The sequence below is a fragment of the Gobius niger genome (assembly GCF_951799975.1).
Source record: "Gobius niger genome assembly, chromosome: 4".
Classification (NCBI taxonomy): domain Eukaryota; kingdom Metazoa; phylum Chordata; class Actinopteri; order Gobiiformes; family Gobiidae; genus Gobius; species Gobius niger.
Window position 1 is genome coordinate 21,217,574 of NC_136855.1, and position 16,290 is coordinate 21,233,863.

Genomic DNA, 16,290 nt, shown 5'->3' on the forward strand with positions numbered 1-16,290 from the left:
GCGCTGTACAAGAAAACTAGAACTGAGTACACAGTATTATTATGTACATAATGTACACACATTATGTGGGTATTTGCAAAAATATACATGAGATAAATTCAAAGTTAGACACCATCGATGAGCCACACTTCATTCACAATAAAAGTATAATTTACTCAGGAGTGCACTAGATCAATTGTCTGATTGTGAGATCTGAGGTGGAAAATACTGTACAATGCTCCATCTTTTGGGATGAAAATCCTTCCTTTATTAGAAAACTGCCTAAAACATGTAAATCAAATGTCCCCTGCCTCGGAATAAAGGATAAAATAAAAGATGCTCCACTCAAGTGTCACAAGTGTCTCTGTAGTTGACCTCAGTCTGGTGCTCACCTAAATGTATGACTATAGAGCGAAATATCTATGTGGATAATTTGAAGGAAATGAATTGGTACTTGAGTGTGACAATGATGAAGTTGAAAATATCTACTTGTTCTCCAGACAGGTTTTACAAAGAGTCATTCACACAGAAGAAACAGAGGGAACTTTGGCACATTTTAAAAAGATGTAAACATTTAATTGAGAATCAAACTGAGTCACTCATCAGGTTATTACATCAGGTCACTCCCCCGCACATATTAAATAAAACATAATTTTAACAAAAATAAGACTATTTCAAAAGAAAAGGCTTTAAATATGTTGAAACTGTATTGCCATGGTTACTCAAAATGTATGTTTATAGAGAGCCTCCCAATGGGCACAACAAAATACTACAAGAACATTTCCCATTCTTTGTTCTGGAGCAAATAATAGTGCTGAACCTAAATTCATTTTTCATTGATAAATATTTATTTTAGAGAGACACCTGAAATTTACAACAGAGCCTATGTTCAGTGAAGAATGCCAAGATTGGGATAATTTAGCCTAAGAGGCCACAAACAAAATTTTCTCTTTTTTAAGTTGGCATTTCTGACTTTATCTTGTACAGATTGCAAAGTTGGCAAATCCTAAATAATAAAGTTAATCAGTATGATTGGTGTGTATGATGCAATAGAAATATAGATTTTAAGCAACGGCCAGATGTTGACGGATCCATCTTAAAATCAGATAGAGCTCAGTCACCATGGCAACACTACTCCAGGCTCTGGCCACAAACCGCCGCACTGCAAAACACAGCCCCCTATCAAGTCACAGGATAGGCTTTCAAATTCTCCACTCGGGACACTGTTTAGATGTGCATGAAAACTGAAAAAAGTAAAATCTGGGTAACAGAAAACACTGACCTAAACTGTCTAAATCAGACAGCAGAAAATGATGACCAGCTGTCTTCGTCAGAACGGCACTTCAAAAAGTAAAGTTAAAATGTACAGCAAGTTCCTTCAGTGATGGGCCCTGACGGAAACTTTCTCTAACTATGACCTGGACAATACACTCAACTGGTCAATGTTTTTGTTGTGAAGTGTGGAAAGACATGATTAAACTAACAAAGCATTAAGCTAATGCCAAACAGGCCTTCACAATTACAAAACACCATTGAGTTATCAAACCATAAGATGGCACTACGCAGCTTGATCACATCTGTTGAATAAGTCTGCAAAACAAATATGCATTTGAAAGTCAGAAAAACTCAGCGGCCACTTGTGCAAACAAAAGTATCTAATAGTGTGAGAACAGACAGTAAAACCATGTTTATTGCAGTGTCAAATTTGCAAACAGATGGCTCATCTAGCAGGAACGATGCAAAAAGGAAAACATGGAGTTGTAACATGCAGTTAGAAAGCAAAAGATGCATGCATACCTTACACAGTTTATACTGTAGGCGGCTGAAATAAGCAAGGTTTTACTGCACGACCCATAGATTCAATAGAAAAGACTAGTCTTTCTTTACATAATCAAACAGTGCCTGGGTTGAGCAAGAAAGGTCATGGCTTATGAAGAAACTAATTATGGCAAAGATATTATGTATTACAGCTGCTACGTTAATTGAAATGTGACAAGTTTCTGTTTGTTTTTTGACATCTTACTCTGATGATGAAACATGTTTTTATAGAGCATGATTTGGAAACAGGGTACTCATTATTCCTTTGAGTCCCTAAAACACCTGTTTTAGTCCTGGTTTTAGTAAAAGTAAAGAAACTAAACACAAAGCTGCATCTTAAAGAAATAAAAGTAAGAAATATAGATACTGTAGCAGCCAGTGCCACAGACAAACATCAAAGAAGAGCAACGCAGTGTTTAATCAAGACACTTTCTGGTTTTGGAGTCTGTCCCGCTCCAGTCCAGTTTTTGGGCCCATATGGTGGGCCGTCCTGCAAACTCCTGCAGTGGGGCAGAGAAGCGACTTCTGGGTTATTCAGAATCTTGTAAATAACAGAGAACCAAGTCCTTTTTCTTTTTGCAGCTTTCTTCCGGGGACCTGAAGCAATCACTGACAGGTGCAAATGGTAGTAATGAACGAAGAAATTATAAAATATCAAAATGTCTTAAATGAGAAAAAGCTATCACAAACAAATTATAACAATGTTTTTTTTTCTAACATAAAATAATAATAATAAAGTAAATCTTGTCCTCTTTTCTTGAACAAGCAAAACTAAAATATTTACTCATAATTTTCTTTTCAACCACCTATGAAGACACTGAGGTATGTAGTTTGAATGGCAAGCATCTCCATTGTCTGTATCATTGTCTTCAACATGATCCCAATATCAGTCCTTCTGCAGGCTGCAGGGTGGCCTCCTGTCCACTAGGGGAAGTGTTTGGAGCTCTCTGGGCCACACTCCATCTCATTCTATCCCCGAGGAAGTGAAAGAGTTCACTTTCACATTGAGTCTTTTTCCCTCTTACGACTAAATTCTGCTGGCATCATTGTCCAGTTTTTTCCGGCAAAATCCCCTACGATTGTAAATTAAGAGTGAACTTCCACTGTTGGTTGAGGCTGGGGCCACAGACCTCCACAGTGAGTCCCCCCATCCTGGCACTGCGGCTGTCCAAGCACAGGTTACTGCCTACATGACGAAGCTTCGAGTTGGACTCGATCTGCTCCCATTTCTAGGCAAAGAATGAAACAATGAGTGTAATTATCAGTGTGTTATTCTGTGCAACTTACTGAACTGGGATGGTACCTGTCTGCTGTCATTCTCTCGACAGCCTTGTAGTTTGATTAATGAGCCGGCTGTTCTGTCCACCACAGTCAGGCACAAGTCCATGTGTTTGACAGACTTGTCCTTCGTCAGAGCCCATTCCTGAGCAATAGCAAATGAAAAAACAATAGGATAAAGTCAATACATTGCGTTTATTTAGGCTAGAACATTTTGCTTCAATTTAATGTGGGTCTATAAAGAGATAAAAATGCAAACATGACATCAGCACTGTCCTAGATTTTCCATTTTAGCCTGGCTTTTGTCAGCACAGACTTCTACCTTAAGACCTATTTTATTGATTAGAGAACAAAGAATAAGTCATTATTCTGTAGTTATTATAATAAACATCTTGTAAAGCCACACTGCGGAACATTTCAGGTTCTATGTTTCTGCATCACAGCTAAACTGTGTAACTGTGATAGATGAACAGACATATCAGTGATACCAAGCGCACTCGTCATGCTCTGCCAAACACTGACGCTGGGGTGCCGGTGACAGCACAGCATTTTAGAATATTTATACAGGAGGGGGGCAGGCAAAATTGTGTAGTTTTTGAGGAGATTTCTGGTGTTGTACAGAAAGATCATGGACCCACACACTCCTGCCCCCCACATGGTAGTGTGACATCATCACATTTGAGAACCTGAAAACAACCAATACTGTTCTGAAGTGGGACCTCATGATTTACTTACAGTAAAGACACGTTTTAGTGAGGTATTTCTCAGCAATACACTTGTAATGAAAGTAAGGCAGTGGGGAATGTTATTCAGTATGACTTTATTGTAAATATTGAAAGGCGTCTATATTGATTTCTATGCAAAGTGTCTTAAGGGCGTTCAGTTGTTAGAAAAAGCTTTACCTGATTGCCGCCTGCATTGTGGCATTCATAAACTCCGACCACTCCGTCAGCGAAATGACCCAGTGTGTCCAGACAGTTTCCTCCCTGCTGCAAGGCTCCAAACGCAATGTCCTGGTGATCTGGGACCCTGACATATGAGAAGAAAACTAAAATTAGGACATTCTGGCAATTATTGAGCTTGTTCAATGGATAACATTCGATACAAGGGTCAACGCTTAATGAACAAAACAACATCAGGCTTAAAGGAAATAACGTTTATACAACTTTGAAACGCAACTCAGTAATGGCTTTGTAAATCAATGGGCTGGTATTTCATAATGAACTTACCGTAGTTCAGGGTAGACGTTCTCCAGATACCACTTGAAGGGTTTGCAACCTAACCTCTTTTTCATCTCCAGGCGACTTTGAATGCTGGACAGAAATGAATTATTCAAAGTTAGTTTTTCTAAGACTACATTAATTAACCCAAAGATTATTGCAGATATCCAGTTAGGTTTGGTTCTGTGGACCTTGGACTGACACTAGAGGGAGACGTGCACAAGCTGCAATCACAGTTTCACAGCTCCAAAAATAACTGAAAATGATGTATAATTATTTTAACAGGCTGCTCAGTGAAAACAAGTGTCCGTTGCCAATTAAGTGGTTACAAACTACTAATGCAAGCTTGTTATTTTGTCATTCAATCACTGCTTAAGTAGCATAATTAAAATTGCACAACTGTTGTATTTCAGTATCTAATTACATTATTGAAAAAGTTTATGTAAAAACGAAATCTTGTGTAACGCGAGAAAACTGTGCTTTACAGGGACAGTACAGTGTCTCTGCTCTCCATTAAAACTAGCAGCAAACATTATGCAGGTTTACATTCAATTTTATTTCCTTTCTAGTAAATGTATTTTTATTTTTCAGTTCATTTAGCTGGAAATGAGGTGCTTACTTTCCATAGGGGACATTTCTGGCAGAGGGAACGGCAGCGTAGTAGAAGTTTTTAAACTCATCCATCCACACCTCGGCTGCTCTTCTTGTGTTCCTGAAACAAAAAGCAAAAAACAACATTAGGGAAGTGCATTGTTTTGACAAATTATTTAAAAATGCTACACTTTCTGCTATGAATGTGCTCTGCAATGATAGATTCAAGTTACATATAGAGAATGTTTAGTTTTCTTGGTTAATATTTCCTGTTTCAAATGACCTGCCTGTGTTTCCAGATATGAGGCGATCGTGTTCAAATGGTAACGTTGATTCATTCCACAAATATAATGTTGTTTAATGTATTATTGTTTGTTTTGTTCCACAAGACAATTTTCCAATACAAAAGCAGAATAAGACACATACACGCCAGGCCGTATGACTGAAACCAAATTTTCTCCTACTTCCACAATCCTAGCACCTGTCGTCTGCCTCCAGTCGTTACAGCTCAGTGATTAAATCCTGGAGTCTAGGATCTGGAGGTAAGGCATAAGTCCACATACAGTGTAAACCTGTGCTCATGTCTCATCACCAACGTTCAACTGAAATGGTACTTACGCGTATCCTACACAAACATTAGCTCAAAGAGGTGTGGCATGTTAAGTATTAAACCGGACGTTAAACAAATTTGTCCAATTCGTGGCACAGAGCAAACAGGATGCCCCATAACAATAGATATAAATACAGTAGCTCCATCAGATGACGACGCCGGATCAAATGAAGGGCCAGTTTACAGAAGCTGAGCTACACCAAAGTGTCACTTAAAAACCTTTGCACAGATCCTTGAGGCTTTTTGAGGTAACCAGAAAGAGTACTTTAAAGTGTGTCTCCCTGAAGAATGATGATAAAATGCATTGAGGCAGAACGGTGCCATTTCGCCGCTCCCCGGGGTCTCTGCCAACAGCCCCGGGGAGCGATCTGAGGCTGCTTCACACAGACAAGAAAAACTGCCAAGAAAGTGAAACAGTCAATCTCTCTTTATTTCACGGAAGCTTATCAACCTCATTTTAATTCTGTTCTGAGTAACAATACGTTGTAGACTAAATGTGGGAGGCTGTTGTCTGTCTGCTGATCCGTGATAATGCTTTAATTTGGACGAGACTTTGCTGGGCCTGAGTCCAGGCTGATGATGTTTCAAAGCACACTTAATTCGTACCATGTTTTATGTTTGTGATCAGACCCACCAAATCGTCCGGCACACTCAATGCTTTAATTGTGACACCTAGTTTTGTGTTTTGCAATAATCATTTGATACTGTGACAAACAGAGTGATGAGCTGTATGCATATTGACTCTGGATCAAAACATTAACAATCGGTGTTAAATAACAGCTTAGCCCCAATTTCAAACTCATGACACAAAGGATTTCACTGTCCTTTGATTTCAACCAAGATCGTGATTTCCAAAATGTAACCCATTATTGCTGTTGTGTTGAGTGTGTAGTAAACACAGTCACCTTGCAAACACAGTGCCACTGCCGCCTGGAAACGTGTAGGGGTGCTGCTTTCTGAAGACGTGGCCCACTCTGCTGCAGGGGATGATCTCCAGGCTGCCGCCGCACTGCCACACTCGAAATGAAATCTCTGAAACAGACAAATATCACAAACCCTCACCCATGTGTTTGATCCTTTATCTTCTATCACTTATCCAAGGACTAATGATATTATAAGGCTACCACCGATTTATGTTTATAAATGCATGTACGTGGCATATTCAAAATGTGTATTTTCAGTGCAATGCGGGGTTATGTTGATTTACCAGTCATTGTATCATCTATTTTATTCATATTCAAATGGGGCAATAGAGGCTCATTGGTAAAAAAAACATTTGACCACAAGTCCAAGTGTCAGTGGTTCAAATCTCAGCTCCAACTTGTGCACACCTTTGCTTGTGTCCTTGGGCAAGACACTTCACTCACATTGATAAGTGAGTGAGCCAGATGTGGCAAGGGCACAGATTGGCCTCATCAGTCTACACCTGGGCTACAATACTAGCTTAGATAGATAACAGCCTTTATTAATCCATTAGGAACTTCATGATTATCATCTTCGAGTGTGAATAATCACTGCCCTTTGATTAGTTTGTCAAGCTTGCGCAGCGTTATAAATGTAAGCCATTAAACTATTACAATAAATAGCTGAAATGTGTTAAGCATGAGGCTGACAAATTCATTAATCTATTATTGTGTTTGTATATTGCCTCTGCTGTATAGAGTAATTTTCACCAAACCAAGAAAAGCCATTAGCACAAGTAATGTTAGTTGATTTCTCCGTTGCGCCATAATGCTCGTTTGATTTGCTATAATTAGTCTAACACAATGCAAGCTGTTCTTTTCCTCTTAAACTTGGCCGCGATATTTCAGAGGATCTTTAACAAACAACAAGATGATGCATTTCCGATAGAGTGCACAAAGGTGTAAAAATATCTAAATGGGATTAGATTTGCTATTTAAGTTTAAATGCAGATTCAGTTCACCATGCACATTATAAAGAATTTGAGAGTAAAAAATGGCTGTGTAAACCAATACAAGCGTCACATTTCATTACATGTTTGTAGGGGTCCAAACTACAGGGTTAGCAGGTTTTGCGCATAATAAGACTAATAATATTTGCAGCTTATTCGATTTGCCAATTGCGGCCATTAATATTGCGCTTGCGAATAACTGTGCAGCCCTATTTCCTGGTGACGCCAAACCTCAAGAGAGAGCGGGGATTTCTAAGTCAGCAGGAAACGGAGGGTGAGCGAAAAGTGCCGAGTTTATGATGGAAAGATGCCACATTTGTAAGCGGAGAAGACCCGCCGTCAGCAAATAAGTCGCTTCGGGAACGCATCGCCGTGACGACAATAAATGCTGACAAGACGTTACATTTGTTTTTTTTTGCCACCTGCCACTTCCGACACACCGCTCTCATTGACGCTCATCTATTTAGGTCTTTGTAGTTCTCGGCGCTAACTTAATCTGCCTTTGTGCTCGGCGGTATCACTCACCTAAGTTCTCTCCTCCCCAGACATCCATCATCATGTCATACTTCCCCAGCAGCTCAAAGTTCTCTTTATCCATGACAAAGAGACCTCCTGCTATCATCGGAGTCCTGGAGCGAAGGAGAGAGAAGAGAAAGATCAGCAATCGCTTAAAGAGTGAGCATATTTCTTGTGGTTTTGTGTGTTACAGCGTACTTTATTGGGGCGATGGGGTTGCCTTGTCGGGCCCGCCTCTGCTCCAGGGTCATATAGTCCCATTTAAAGACCAAATTCCAGTCAAAACCTAAAAACATGAATGCATAAAGACTCAGTAACATGTTTGTGAAGAAACATAGTACATCATCTCACAATATGATCATTTTATTTATGCACATAAGCACATGCTATGTACCTCCTTTTAGGTCTGCAGAAGCTCCCACATACTGAAAATTGTCCATGTTGATGACATCTATAATAGGAGAAACTACCCGTGTTTTGTCCTGCACAAAATCACACACACAAAAAAAGCTCTTCAAGTTTAAAGTTTATAGGGTTCAACCAAATATACTGTATTGGCCAATATAACGTTTGTTAAGTGTGACGTCACGACTTCCGCTTCCGGGTCCTAGCATACCGGCTAATATGCGAGAAAAAAACATTAAAAACTCTTTAATACAACAATCAATATTTCTGAAACTCAACAGAGAGAGACTGAACCTACTTATTTCTCAGACTCATTAGCCAAAAATGCTGCACCTACTGCTAAAAAAGTAATATTTACTAAAGTCGGTACTTCCGGAGTTAGCTACAGATTTAGGTAAATATTACTTTTATAGCAGTAGGTTCAGTATTTTTGGCTACTGGGGCTGATAAATAAGTATGTTCAATAACTTTCTGTTGAGTTTCAGAAATATTGCTTGTGGTATTAAAGACTTTTTTGTAGTTTCTCACACGTCTACGATCCCGGAAGTAGAGCTGTGACGTCACCACTTAACAAATGTTATACATAATATATATATATATATAATAAAGGTTGACATACAACCATCACTACTATTGCAATGCATATTCACATGGGGCAATAGAGGCTCATTGGTAAAAAAACATTTGACCACAAGTCCAAGTGTCAGTGGTTCAAATCTCAGCTCCAACTTGTGCACACCTTTGCTTGTGTCCTTGGGCAAGACTAAAACTATGAAGGCAAGGCAAGCCTATTTGTAGAGCACAATTAATACACACAGAAATTCAAAGTGCTGCACAAAGTGCATAAAGCAATCAAGAATTTCTCTCAATAAGAATATTTGTCCTCGATTTCCACACTTACCAGTAAATAAAGGGGGAAAAAAATCTCCTCACACTTAAAATTACATACACAAATCTTAATTTACTTGAAATAAGATTATTGTGTTTTAATTTAGGGGGGAAAAAAATGCCCCATAGACAGAATTCACTTAAATCAAAGGCCAATTTACTTCAAGACTACTTTTTGCAATGCATAAACTATACGTTAAATCATTAATAATAATTGGTCAATATATCGGCAAATCCAGCCTTAAATCACAATTGGCCCCAAAAATTCCATGTCAGTCGGGCCTTTTAGTTACACTTCTATGAAACACTACAGTTATGCGTACCTCAGCCACTCTCTCCAGGAGGGGCTCTAACCAGTGCTCATTGCATTCACAGTGAGAGTCCAGGAAAGTGAGGACTGGGGCAGTGGCAGCATCAGCCCCTCGGACCCTGGACCGCATCAGCCCTGGAAAAGCACAAGTCACAGATTTTTAACGTCTGATTTAAGTGACGGAGTTAAACTGAAAATAAAATTGATGTTCTTGGACCAAACTCAAATTCCCTGCTATTTTGTGTCTGGCAAATTACCTTCTCTGCGGTCGTTTCTCAAAACACGCACTTTCTCAATCTTGCCCAGCAGTGCTCCATCTTCAGCTAAAAATAAAAAGCAGGAGAAAAACAAACAAACATCATTTTAACAGGCAATGTGCGAGTTTCGATGTGAGCCGCTACAAGCACTTTAGGTTAAAAAAATCAACACTACTCACGGTTATCGCTGTAATCATCCACTAGGATAATCTCTTTGACTAAATGGGCCGGACTTTTCTTCAAAACGCTAAAAACAAAGTTAAAGAAATGAATTAAATAGGACAAGTAAAGCTCGTTTTTCAAAATCTGACTGAAACCCACCTGACCACAGTCCGTAGCAGAGCAGAGCGAGCCTCGTTGTGGAAAGTGATCACAACACTAGAAGCTGGCAACTCTGTTTTCCACTGTTTATGTCTGCAACTAAACACAGAAAGAGACAAATATGAAGCTGGAAAAATGACTGTGTGTTGTGGATTTAGTCATAAATAAACACAAAAATACCAAGACACTGAAAACAAGGGCAGTTAGCACTTTGTCCAATATTTTGTCAGACTTTTGGTCAACTTTTTTTGCGGGATGAAACTTTGAAACAATGTAATGAAAACAAAATGTAGTCAGAGATTAAAATGTATCTCTTGGGTCACACTGTGCGGTCATGCTATCTCTGGAGTATGACCATAACCTTGGCTCCGCTTATCAATATGATGCAAAACCAAGCCTCCGTGCGTTGAAGCCTCGTCAGACTTGAAAGGTCAGACGAGCACAATATTTATGTCTCCAGGTCCCAAACTGATAAACATCTGCCAAACACATCCAGACTCCTCGCCTTTTCTCTCTCTTGGACTGCTGAGGATTTCCTCCAACAAATGTGTTAGAGGAAAAAATGATTGAGAAAAAGTGAACATAAGTTTGGATTTTTTAAAATATATTTATATAATATTGCTCAACATAAACAAATCCCAGTACAAACTGTCCAAAGAGCAAGTCCGGTGTTTTGTACAGGTGGAAGTAGATTCATGAAGCAGAGCTAAGTAACTAATGCCCCTATAGGTCATAAGCGCCACTGCAGGGGTCGTAGCATGTTGCGTTTTTTTCTTTTACTCATTAATTGTCCGTGAGAGTAAATACTACACTGACAAAAAGACAAAGGGAGAGAAGGATATTGTACATTTGTGCCACAACTCAATGACACAATGGAGATCATTTTTGTCACTCAAACTTGGCTAAAACACTGCTAAAGGTGCTGGCCCACAGTTAGCTTTGCCCGTTAGCCTGTTAGCTTCTTCTAATGTGTATTGGGGCCACTGACCCGTAGGCAAGGGTGGTTTTCTGGCCAGAGACACCAGGGGGAGATGAAAGACCCCCCCAATCATCCTATTATCACCCACAGAGGGACTACGAAAGGATTGCTTAAGGTAAACAAGTTACTTAGTTCTTCTGATTGTTACAAAATATGAATCAAATTGTGTTGGCATACGAGCCACATCCGTTGGCCGTGGTAGGCCTTTTACGTTTTCATATTTGTTAAAAATGTTATTAAAATCCTATGATCGGCAAAAACATAGTCCATAAACGCTATAACAGATCTATCATTTTATAAAACCGAGTTAGAGACCTAGATGCATCAGCTGTTGCCGACCATTCACCAAAACATCCGGCGAAAATTGCGCAAGTAAACAATAACAGCGATCGCTCGTATTGCGTCAACTAAATTTGACTGAAATTTTGCAAGAAATAAATTCAAAATTGATGTAATATTTAGCACTGTTCAGCCGGTAATAGCAAAATAGAAGTTAAATAATGATCTTTGCACACTATGGGACTGTATTTGGCAAATGGCCCTACAATAATTAGTCTCATATGCTACTATGTCTACAGCCCATTGAGAGATATAAGTTTATACATTAACTCCTTTCCCGCTTGTCTTCTTTCTATCACTGCTGCACAAATGACACATCACTGCAAAATCAATAGGAGGCACATCTCTCCTCTTTTAGTGGACTAATGCCTCTCTCTGTCAGGTCAATAAATCCACAGAGTTGCCACTGCTTTTACAAAGAACATCTCTGAGCGACACTCCTCTAATGCAGCAGTAAGAGCAATAATGTTACTGTGGTCAGATGGCAAATGATTGAGTCACTTAACAGTAATTCAATTTTCTGTAACCCAACAACATTAAATAAATGCGATAAAAAAAATATATACATGACTGACATGAAGCAATAACGAGGGCAACAGGAGACTCGATTTTGTCTTGCAGCGGTCGCCCCACAGAAGAGGGTTTTAGATGCTGGAGATGGACTCAAATGTTAAATTCAGATTCACAATGCAATTTTACGACATCGGACACTTTCGATTGCACCAGACCTTTTCCATAGTAAAGTAGCTATGTCTAGATACAGGGGGGGAAAGCATTGGTAGCACATACTAAATTTAATATAAAAGCATTAATTTGTTATTTATGCCCCGTTCAAAAAAATCAAAAATTGAGATTAACGCAAGGGTATTTTTGTGTTGTGTTTTTTTTGCCTTGCTGTTTAGCCCAGGAGGCGGCCTTGGGAGAAAAGGTCAAACACCTAAATAAAGAGAGCACCCACAGCGACAGTAAGTCATGTATGTCTCCTCACCCATTCAACAAGCAGAACAGTCAGCGGGTACAACAAGCAGTTTGAGTTATGAACAAACTACAGACAATGTGCTGCACAGTGGGAGTCTGCCCAGCTACTTCCTGGTTTTCATCAGATAGACAACAATGGGGGGTGTTTCTAAGAGATCTTATCCACTGGAGCACTAATTACTCAGGCTGGCAGACAATCAAAGAGCCCATGCACGCACAAATCAGATGACAGGCTTATAAATAGAAAGGATGTGGTGAGAGTTTCAATCAGTCTCAGGAGTGTAATTGTGCCCCCAAATGTCCTGCTTTATGCGAAGTGTGCATTTTTGAGGGCATAACAATTATAGAATCAGCTCCAGCATAATCAACATTTACCCCCCAAAGGTCAAGGTCATTAGGTGGTGTTCCTCCAAGCCCGGTTATGTGAGGCCGTTTCAGGTTTTTACCTTTGACCCGAGTCTCTTCCTCTCTCCTCTGGCTGGCAGCATGACAGCATTTGCTCTTCATCTCATCCATCTTTTACCCCGTTTATTTTACTTTATCCTTTTAGTTGGTTTGCTCTCACTGAGCCAGCGTGTCCCAAGCCCGGACGGCTTCACCACACTTATTGATCATTTCAACATCTCATCTCACCAGCTTAATTTCGGATTGAACATAGGGGAAAAAGCTGGGCACAGGGCCTTTGAAATGCTGTCATTAGGGCTGAATAGTGAAAACTAACTATATAAAGTATTGTAAATTAAACCCGGGCCAGGCCCTCACTCACTGGTCATGCCGCGTGTCGGGCACTGCTCTGTCCATGCGCAGTTTGTCGCTCTCCACTTGATTGAACTTGTTCCTCGCGTAGGGGTCCTGTCCCGGCCGAACCACTGTGGCTCCAACATACAGGTCCTGGTCAAAATCCTGCCAACGCACTTTACCTGGACACACAGAGTTCGACTGTCAGAACACACAAGAGCTCAAACTCTTACTGATCTACCGTAAACGGTCACATTTATATAGCGCCTTTCTACCTGCTTTAGGCACTCAAAACGCTTTACATCAAGGAACCAGTCACCTATTCACACGCTCATTCACACAGCAGACACTGGAGGCAAGGTGGGTCAAGTGTCTGGCCTAGGGACACAACGACAGTTGTCACTGTTGCTACCGTAACAAAAGTGACCAAAACAAAAGTGCACGTGGAGAAGAGGGTCAGAGGCAGGCTCATGACAGGGCAGATTTGTTTATCAACTGTCTACATAGGGACAAACACAGCCTCAGGGCAACTTTTCAGGAGCAGTGGGAGACCACAGAGCAGATCTCCAGATTTTGGTCAGGAGTATTAAGATGGAATTCCTTTTATCTTACTGTACTATGCATGTTTAGTGTGAACGGGGAAGTGCCTGGAGGAAACCCACCCACACAGAGAACATGCTAACTCCGCACAGGAAGGCCCCACCTGGACCTTTATAAATTACTGGGACTGGATGATGACAACATAGGGATAAATTGGATAAGAATTAACAAACAAATGTAATAAAATAAATATATTATATCAGGCTTACAAAAATACTGCACAGAAAGTAGAAACGATGAGGTTGTAAATATATAAAAGTAGTAACGATGAGATTGTGGCCATATAGCCTTTACTCTGCCCCATCTGGTCAGACCTTGGACACTAAGCAGGGAAGGGCCTGGCAGGTACTTGGATGGGAGACTGTTTGGGAACACCAGGAACCCTGGTGAATGCTGTGTGTGAGTGAGTGGTTGGTGGTGGCGGCTGATGTGCGCAGACTGGTTGCCTCACTTACCACCACCGAGTGAATGAATAATGCACGAAATTGTAAAGCGACTTTGAGCGTCTGGAAAAGTGCTATATAAGACTAATTCATTACAATTATTATAAATATAAACATAAACAAATGACCAACATATGGTGTTTCACAGAAACTAAAAAGGCAATTCATAAATGCTTGGGATTCCACATGAGTGGGAATAGAAAATGTATGCAGCAGCTTGGCTGATGCAAGTGCTCTTCACGACTGACAGGAAGGAAACCTCACGCTTCAAGCAGAGGCTTGACAGATGCCAACAAGGCAACACGACATGAAATTTATGCTGCATACTGCGGGGTGGTCGCGTGGCTGAAATGTAATATTTATTACTCTCTGGAGTAAAAATAATGCATTTCATTTTGCTAATTAACTAAAGTAAATCTTGGAACATACTTCTTCTTTAGCTGTCACACCGCTGTCATTCTGCGAGAAACAGTGCAAAATCCTGCTGTGCTAAATGGAAAAGTTGTCATGTTTAATTTGGCAGTTTATCTTTGACTACACAGACACTTGCATAATAATAAACTAATTAGCTGTACGCTGCGGCTATGCTAATGAGTTGTGTTTAGCATATGGTATTGTGAGATTACAGTATTTGTGTGACAGCCGAGAGACGGAGAGAAACTGAGCCTGACGACTTGGAAGGAACCGAGATCGGGGCATGTGTCTCTGACTGAACGCCAATGTGTCTGGCATGTTAATGAGCCCACCCCAAAGAGCTGCTGTTACTATAGAGTTGAGCCTCTGAGGCGGCTGCACGAGGCTCTGCCTGAGACCCTATGATGGTTTAAAAAACCTAAACTTTCTACCATGTTATAATGTTGTTTTCTCATGAAAGACGTACCCACATGTTAAAGTAGTCCTGATCGCGTCCTCAAATAATTCATCACACCTGCTGATACCATGAAGTGGTGCTCATGTTTTTACAGTCCTGACACCTTCATTGGACTCATGCTGATCATGTCAGTGCTCGAATTACCTCAATTACCGATAATTTATTTACGGTTTCACGTCCCTCTGTTCCAGTAGAGGAGATGAGTGAAAGTGTTTGTAAGTTCAGAAAAAATGATTTTTGGGCACGATAAGGTGACCTAAAGTACCTGTAGACCATATACCATATACAATACTGACCATATCATAATAGAGGATCTTATTATGCACGACATAAAGAGTAATTCATAGCTCATCAATAACTCATCCTGCTCATTCTTTATGGTTGAACAAAATTTCTAATTCATCAGATATCATCAGGTCAACCACCGATGTATAGCTACTCTTGACAACCACAGATCCTCCATTACCTTTGCTGGTTTCAACATTCTTTCTGACCCTTATCTGTTTAAATCTTTCTTGCGTCACTCCTGTCGTATCGCTTTTTGGTGGTTCTCTCTCTTTTACCCCTCTCCACTGTCTGCCCCAGCCTCTGGGTATGACAGCATTAAAGCACAGATGAGGCAGAGAGATAGAGAAAAGTCACCCTTCAGTGAAATGCCCTTCTTCAACATTTGGATTTGTATTGCAGCTGTGGATCAGATAAGAGTGTGTTCGGCTTTCACAGGTCACAGACTCGTGAAGGGGCGGCAGCCTCAGAGCGAGGACTAGACGTGAATGAAAAAGTTTTGCCTCACAAAGACAGACAATCTTTCACACCATAGTGTGAGACAGTATTCTGTCTGAGATCAGGAATAGCAAGGACGTGCTTCTCTGTGCAAACTAAACAAGACTCTACAAGCATTTAATTTTAAGATGACATTATCAGATGCCTTGTTTCGTTTTGTCACCAGCCTTAACACTACAGATGGAACCCACTTTAGCTGTAATCTGGCATAATTACACTTTAAGTGTTATAGATGTTCATTAACATGCACTGAATAAGTTAATTTGAGTGGTTGTTTGTTAAGGATATATAGCCCATTGTTTGAAGGTGCAATATACTTATAGTGGTCAATATGAACAAATAAATAATCTCAATTTTTGATACACGTCTTGGTCAACATAGGAATGTGTCACAAGCGCTTCACTTTACAACACTGTAATAGTAATAGGATGGAAATGGCACCGGAAATTGTAAC

General features: G+C 40.2%; 1 protein-coding gene across 1 annotated transcript in view; it reads right to left on the reverse strand.

Moving 5' to 3' along the window:
* Positions 1-941: 941 nt before the first annotated feature.
* Positions 942-16,290, reverse strand: part of galnt2 (UDP-N-acetyl-alpha-D-galactosamine:polypeptide N-acetylgalactosaminyltransferase 2) — a 36,860-nt gene continuing 21,511 nt past the window's right edge. Inside the window, exons 3-16 of the mRNA XM_079554566.1 lie at positions 13,168-13,321; positions 10,106-10,204; positions 9,964-10,031; positions 9,785-9,850; positions 9,541-9,662; positions 8,319-8,406; positions 8,123-8,210; positions 7,934-8,037; positions 6,402-6,528; positions 4,915-5,007; positions 4,305-4,388; positions 3,978-4,104; positions 3,101-3,220; positions 942-3,026 (exon numbers count right to left, since the gene is read on the reverse strand). Coding sequence (XP_079410692.1) covers positions 2,871-3,026; positions 3,101-3,220; positions 3,978-4,104; positions 4,305-4,388; positions 4,915-5,007; positions 6,402-6,528; positions 7,934-8,037; positions 8,123-8,210; positions 8,319-8,406; positions 9,541-9,662; positions 9,785-9,850; positions 9,964-10,031; positions 10,106-10,204; positions 13,168-13,321 — 1,496 coding nt within the window. The 3' untranslated portion in view covers positions 942-2,870. The remainder of the gene's footprint in view (positions 3,027-3,100; positions 3,221-3,977; positions 4,105-4,304; positions 4,389-4,914; positions 5,008-6,401; positions 6,529-7,933; positions 8,038-8,122; positions 8,211-8,318; positions 8,407-9,540; positions 9,663-9,784; positions 9,851-9,963; positions 10,032-10,105; positions 10,205-13,167; positions 13,322-16,290) is intronic.